The sequence below is a fragment of the Lynx canadensis genome, chromosome B3 (genome assembly GCF_007474595.2).
Source record: "Lynx canadensis isolate LIC74 chromosome B3, mLynCan4.pri.v2, whole genome shotgun sequence".
NCBI lineage: Eukaryota > Metazoa > Chordata > Mammalia > Carnivora > Felidae > Lynx > Lynx canadensis.
In genome coordinates, this window is record NC_044308.2 from 146636182 (window position 1) to 146643939 (window position 7758).

The window sequence follows — 7758 nt, forward strand, 5'->3', positions numbered from 1 at the left end:
CTGGGAAAGTATGATTACCTGTTTGCCCTGGAACGTGGAGAATATGTGTACACATGGCAGTCTAATACTTTGTGTAATCATGTGTCTTTGAGACAAAGTGCATGCATGGGGACACATTGGTACAACTTACAAGACTACCTGCACCAACAAAAGGATTCTAGGTATGAACTGAAGTGAATATCCTGTTATGTGCTTCATGTGTTTTACATCTATTGGTGAATTATGGGATAAATTCTTATTCCAAAGTAATTTCTGAAACAGTTACTATTTAGTTCTGAAAATTTCCTGATCAATTACTATTAAAAAGTTGTATATTTTCAATTCAGAAGAAAATAAACAGACTTTAATATCACTATTAGGATTTAAAATATATTCTAGACAACTGCAAAAATAGTAAAAAATATTTATAAAAAGGGTCCCTAACTTTCCACAGGCTCAACTCTGCAGGATTTCTAGAAGGTTCTTGGGGGAACCAAAGTGGAAATCCTAGGCAGACCCTCATCTAAGATGAACTCACTGAAAAATAGACAAAAGAAGGAGAAAAGGGGTTCATACTCATCGGGCTCCCTCGGAATGCCAGAGACATCCATAGGCACTTGTGCCTACCTTTCTGATTGATTTCACTGGGGGCTACTTTCAGCCTCATAGTCTCAGTCTCCCACATTCGGAAATTTGCTCTCCAGGGAGGCACAGCTTGCACTGGCTGGGATCGAATCCATGTCCCTTTCCCTGACAGCCCACAGACACCCCAGTGTGGGACAGGCAGGATGGGTGGGTGGTAGCCCTCCATCACCCTGAACCCATATTGGGACCAGGAAATGAGAGGTCACCTGAAGAATGAGAAAGCTCAGTGTGCAAGAGCACAGTTTTGGGGAAAATTCATGAATTTGTCCCTAAAAGAGCTTGTGGCAACTTCTCTTATTTCTGGAACCAGAAACCTCAGCCCAAGACACAGCTGCTGACTCAGGTCTTCTGCACAGAGTCTTAGGCACCGTTTGGGCTCTTACAGGCTTACACAAATACATAGAGGCCACAACCATGCAGTTTTCAAGTTTTATTTCAGAGCTCTGCTCAGTGACGCATCAGAGACCTGGTATCAGGTCCATGATGTGCCTGTGGATCCCTGTGTCTCCCGCAGACCCCTGGAAACGTGGATGTTAGCTGTGCCGCCTCATTACTGCATTTTCACAGATGAGCCACGTGGACTGTCTATAGTTGTTTAGGGGTCTGGAGGCAGAATTATGCATTGTCTTGATCAACAGTCTCTTCCATAAGTTTCTGTCTGTTGATAGTTCTGACATTTCCGGCAACACCAAAGAGGAATGCAGCAATTAAGACATAGATTCTAGCAAAGATCACTCTGAGATATACCACGGATTCACGACTTTGCCTGACTGACCGCATTCTTCTTGGAGGGGGTCCACTGTCTGTGCTCCCACCAGTGCCTCATTCAGTGCACCGTGGAGGATCCCAGCCTACGTGGCAATGGCAGTTCCTGTTATTGTTGCATATCCCTCTGTGACTGCATTTCTCCGGGATACAGTCGTAATTCAGCTGGGCCACACTGCCATTGCAGTAGGTATCCTGACAGAACTTTCCAGGAGCACAGGGGGTACCGGTTCTCACATGACCAATATCGGTTGTTCCTGTGCTACGATGCGAATCCAGCCCAAAACACCAGAACCCTGAGATCTCAGACTGATGAAATCCAACATGTTCTTGCAGCTGAGGGAGATGGGTGACGTTACTACACTGCAGCCTTCCACACTGCATGTCTGTGGGGGAACAGGGTTTAGATTTGAATACCCCTGGGTCTCTTCTGCAGTGTCCATATCGGCTGCCTTTTTGATTTATGGTATAGCAGACATTTTCACCCTTCACAGCATTTCTGCCAAAGATTTCTTGGCAGTGCATAGTGCGGACAGTGCAGTTTCCATGATAGCAGTAGCCCTCTTCAGTGCACGGGGTTCCATCTTGCATATAGAAGTCATCAGGGCACTCCACGGACACCCCACGGCAGTATTCTGGAAGATCACATATGTTTTGGATTGGCCTGCAGAGTGTCCCAGCATCGGAATAGGTGCAGTTTGTACAGCATCTGCCTGTATTACATTTGCTGCCAGGGATTAGAATACAATCACTCGTACAGCAGGGATTGTTGTAGCACTGCTTGAAGGAGCCACAGTCACACTGCTCACCTGGCTCCACTACATAGTTTCCACAACGATCGTGAGTCAGGCTTTTATTGAAATAGGAAAGTCCTGAGTCAAATATGCACTCACAGAAATTATTCACCACTACATGCTGCATATGAATGAAGGAACAGTTACTGAAAGAATCTGTCATAATAGGGTATTGATTCATAATGCAGGTAGACCTCCTCTGGCATGCACAAAACTTATTGTCATAAAAAATACCAATAGATTTTGCAATTTTTTGGGCTACTAACACAGACAAGAATAAAAAATGTCTGCCTAGAGAAGCAAGCGAGATGATGGATTTTGATCCGCATACCGCATATGTGGCTGGCTGAAACTGAAGTTCATGTGGTGCATCTTTGTTCATAAGTAAAGCTGTATGTGGTTGAAAAGCAACAAACAAGTGTCTTTGAAAGTAGATATGAATCGGACTCCCTGGCACCTGAAAATTGTTCAAGACAACCGGATCTTCCAGATTATAAATGACCATGGAGGAAATATAGTGCCTTACATCAATACCTTGAAGCATTGAGTCAGTCAAACTAAAAAGTCTTGTGAGGAATCGGGCATATTTTGACACGTTGTTGAACACACTATACATTGTTTTGGAACCGAGAACAAGTCCTTTCAAAATTCCATGATGGGATGAATACAACTTACTAGAGATCCTGGGGGCTGCACTGGTATTTGCTTGAGAGAACAGGGGCTTTCTATCCTCCTTATATCCCAGGTTATAAGTAGGTCCCGTTGCATTGGTGTCTGCCACTATCTGAGAAACAACGTGTTCAAACCGTTGGGAATCGCTGATGGATCTGATTTCATAGGCAAGGTCATCCAACTTCATGATATCTTCAAGGCCCCCATAGCACGTGTCCATGGTGACCATGGAAAGAGGAATCTCCTCCAGGTAGCCGAGGTAGTAACAGTCTGGAGGGATGAAGGGGTAATCCATCTGCAAGGCTCCCTGATCATCCTGAGTCATCATCAGCAAATGTCTGGACCAAAAGAGTTTCTTGTGCCTCATGTGGATAACATGGCTCTTGCCCCCAAAATGCAGGCTATAGGACAGCCAGCCAGGCATCTGAACGCCCTTGCCATGGTGCAACTCCTTCTTGGGAATTACCACCTCAGAAGAGATGTAGCGCCATGAGGGACGACCTTGAGAACCTTGGACAGGAGCCAGCAATGCCCAGAGCAAAAACAGCAAGAGGGGTGCCCTCAGGGTGACCTGGTCCTCTGCCAGCCTCATGCCCCTGCTCAGGGACTCTGCCAGTGAGAATGGATAAGTGGAGGATCCTCAGCAAAGCCAGGTCTAGACCATCAGACAGAACAGAGGGCTGTACCAGATGGCCAGCACCCTACACCTCGGGGCCACCTGTGGGGTTAGGTAACAGTCACAGGGTGTGGCATTGGGTGACCCTGCTCATCAGTTCACCTGGGGTGAATGTGGGAGAGTCAGGTGGGCCATGGTCAACGTGCTCACATGGACATGGGTAGGGACTTGGACCCAGAAACACGGCTCTATTCAACACATTCCATCTTTTCTCCTTCTACTTGGATACGGGATATGAAATTATAACACACTGAATTTCTCTACCAATTCCATGTCCTGTGGTACTGCTGGGTCACTTTCTCTGGATGACTGCTTTCCCTCATTATGGAGACCAATGCTTCCTACTTCCATGAGATATGGTGGTAGACTGTCAATTTTACCTTTGTACCTATTGAAAAACATCGCTTTGTAATTTTACATGTCTTATTCTGGTTGGCTATTAGCTTGCAAGCCATTTGATCCTTTTGGTTGTTGCTTTGAAGCTTCCTCTGAGTTTACTGAGGAAACATTTCCCAGTATTCTGTGTCATGATTGGTGAAGTACAAGGTTGTATTTTAGTTTTTTCTTATGCCATCTGGTGAGAACAGAAAGTACTGCTGAACATGTGTGAGCCCCAGGGGATTTCCCCTCTAATCCCTTATTGTGGTTCTTTCCTGGCCTCTGGCAGTCTTCTCCCATGCCTGTGAGTTTCTCTCCTCAGGTGGAGATAGATGCAGGGGAGTTGAGGTTACGTTGGCAGCTTGCACCATGGAGGCTGCACATTATCGAAAATGGTATCCACCATGGAACTCCCTTGTTTAAGTACCGTCTAGTCCTTTAAAATCCCCTGGGTTGGGCAGAAACCCTCAGAGTTGGCTTTTGGAGAAGACTTTGCCTTTTCTCCAGGTGGCTAGCCTCCTAAATAAAGCTCAACTTCTTTTCCCACCAAAACTAATACTTTGAACATTGACCTTTCCAGAAATACTCAGCTGAATTTGGGATTTGATAACAATACAATGGAGAGTGGAATGGCAGTTGTCAGGGGCTGGCAGGGTGGGGCAATGAGGAGTAGATCTCAAGGGCTATGATTTTCTGTTATGCAAGATGATTAAGTTCTAGAGGGGTCTCCACAACATTACCCCTGTAATTAACAATACTGTACTGTATGGTTCAAATTTTGTGAAGAGTGTTGGTCTCATGTTCAGTGAGATCCTAACAGAAAAGAAAAGTGAAAGACATGAATTTTGCTTCTCACATGACAGGATGCTGAACTGCATGGACACACTCTACTGATAACGTGAAAATAATTTAAAAACATTTACATAGTTTGAATACTAACCCTGAGGATATGTCATTTACAATATCTTCTTCCATTCCATAGGTTGCCTTTTAGTTTTGTTGAATTTTTCCCTCACTGTGCAGAAGCATGCTATTTTGAGGTAGTCCCAATAGTTCATATATGTATGTATTTAATTTTCTTCTTTTATTTTTAATTTAAATTCAAGTCTTCAGTCTGAGCTCCAAGTTTACAGGAAGTTGACTTGTCATGATTAACTTTATGGGTTATCTTGACTGAGTCATGGGTACCCATTTCACCACTGTTTCTGTGGATGTCTGTGATGTGTTTGCAGAAGAGACTGGCATTTCCTTCCATGGTTCCTGTCTGGGCATCACCCATTCCATTAAGGTTCTGAATAGAATCTGATGCAGATGGAGGAAGAATTTCCTCATTTTTACTTCCCATGTGCTTGTTTGAACTGGAACAGTGGTCCCCTCTGGCCCTTGTTATGAGAGTTATATCATCAGATCTCTACGTTCTGAGACTAGACCCTAGTTCAGAATCAGACATATTACACCACTGGTTTTCCTGGGTCTCCAGCTTGTGACAGTAGATCATGGGACTTCCCAACCTCTTTAGTTATGGAAACCAATGTGCTTTGGGTTCTGTTCCTCAGGAGAATCCAGACTAATACATGGAGATGATTTATCTCTTCTTTAGAGGAATTGAATAAAGCTGTAGCTCATTTAACGTCCTGAGTAGCAAGTGCCAGGAGGGAAGTCTCACGTTGTTTGATTGGGACAAGTGCTGGGTGAAGATAATGGGGAGCTGTGGGATCCTGTGGTCCTGGCTGCACAGGGAGTGCGTCTGGGACTCCTCTAATGGCTCAGATGTTGTGCCTCAGAAAATCTGTAATTCACTCATGTTGAGGGACAGGAGTAAGCAATGCAAACAACTGTGTCTTTTGTGCATGTTAGTGCAGATTTCCTATGACAACAGGTATCTAATTCAGAGAGTTAATAGGTAAGCACAGAATCCTGTGTCCAGAGAGGCTCCCTGGGGAAACTGCTCTGTGGAGAGGAAGCCCCAGACCCTGAATGGAAACCTGTCTGTAACCTCCATCTGCACCTGCTCCTGGAAACACAAAGGGGAATTGTGCATAGTGTGCACCCCCTGGTGGTGCTGATCCCCTCCTGCAGGGAGGTTTGCCTGTGGGCTCCCAGCGAGGTCCCCTCACGCTGTCTCTTGCACAGTAATATGTGGCCGTGTCCTCAGTCTTCAGGTTGTTCATCTGCAGATACAGCGTGTTCTTGGCGTTGTCCCTGGAGATGGTGAATCGGCCCTTCATGGAGTCTGCGTAGCTTGTGCTACCTCCACTACTACTAATATACGCGACCCACTGCAGCCCCTTCCCTGGAGCCTGGCGGACCCAGTTCATGCTGGAACTACTGAAGGTGAATCCAGAGACTACACCGGTGTGTCTCAGGGACCCCCCCAGGCTTCACCAGGTCTCCCCCAGACTCCACCAGCTGCACGTCACACTGGACACCTGCAGACGCAAGACATCTTGGTCAGGAAACTGTCACACATCCACTGGTTCTCACTCATATCCACTCACATACTCAGTGTCTCTCGTTCACCACGAATTACCTTTTAAAAAAGCAACAAGGAAAACCCAGCCAAGCACATACTCCATGGTGAGGTGTCTGTGTTGTGTCCTGATCACAGAATGGGAACACCTGGGACCCCTGGAGCTGGGGCTCCTCTCCCACCTGCATGGTCGGGCTGGGCTGGTTTTATCAGCACAGAGAGGGCCCTATTTGCATGTCCTCTTGCATATATATCACACTGCAGACTTAGATTTGATTCTTTAAAAGTGAATGGCAGGTTTGGGATGCATTTCTACATTAGTTTGTGTGGATGGTGCTGTGACAATATGAATAATTCTTATCAGTGAGCACAGGTATATATGCGGAACTTGTGCATTTTTACATGTCTTTCATCAACAAAGGTCATTTTCGCTCTACAGTTGTTTTACATAATTTATAAAGTTTAATCCCAAGTACTTTATTCCGTGCCATTTTCACTTGTATAATTTTGTTATTTGTTTTGCATATATTTCCATGCTGGTGTGTAGAATCATAGGTGGTTTATTTTTATTTATTTTCTTTGTTCATTGTGCTCATTGTGCATCCTGCACTTTTCCTCATTTTTTTTATATATATATGAAATGTATTGACAAATTGGTTTCCATACAACACCCAGTGCTCATCCCAAAAGGTGCCCTCCTCAATACCCATCCCCCACCCTCCCCTCCCTCCCACCCCCCATCAACCATCAGTTTGTTCTCATTTTAAAAAACTGATTCTAATATTTTTTGTGGTATCTCTGGGGTTTTGTTATGTTTAAGATCATGTCATCTGCAAACAAATAATTTTCCTTCCTCCTTACTGATTTAAGTGTCTTTTATTTCTTTTTATTGCCAAAGTTTGTGGGTACTTCTTCCAGTTGTAGGAGAAGAATGCCTTTCCATTCTTTTCTTCTGGGTTTTCACCCAGTGTAAGGATTCAATTGACATAAGACTGATCTAAAGGGGAGAATAAATTTCCTTTTGCAAGTGCCTGGGCTTCCTAATAATATGACACCCAGAGAATGAACAAAGCAGGTGGCACTTGTGACTTTCAGACAACAAAACATTGGATTTGGCAAGAGTCAAGGCAAAGGTGTGGTTTTGGGGTATTTAACTAGTCAACAAATAACTAGTTTGTTTGCACAACCTTCTTGTCCCTGAGTTCCTTATTCTGGTGCTAAGGATGGTTCTCCTCTCCTGGTACAGGGAAGGGGAGTTTCCCAAGGGAGATTTATATCCTGCTGTCAAGGGACACAGGAGGGTCTGAGTGTCCTTGGACTGGCTGTTTCTCCCGTGACTTTCATCCAAAAAAGGACTGTGACACGATGACATGGTTTGA

General features: G+C 44.8%; 1 protein-coding gene and 1 pseudogene across 1 annotated transcript; both read right to left on the bottom strand.

Annotated features, from left to right (window-relative positions):
• Positions 1-1239: 1239 nt before the first annotated feature.
• Positions 1240-3456, bottom strand: LOC115508087 (disintegrin and metalloproteinase domain-containing protein 21-like). Its single transcript, XM_030306470.1, is given in 1 exon segment — positions 1240-3456. A coding segment is annotated over 1 exon segment (2208 nt). The 5' UTR covers positions 3448-3456.
• A 100-nt stretch (positions 3457-3556) lies between these two features.
• LOC115508088 lies at positions 3557-6524 on the bottom strand (annotated as a pseudogene).
• Between the last annotated feature and the right edge of the window lie 1234 nt (positions 6525-7758).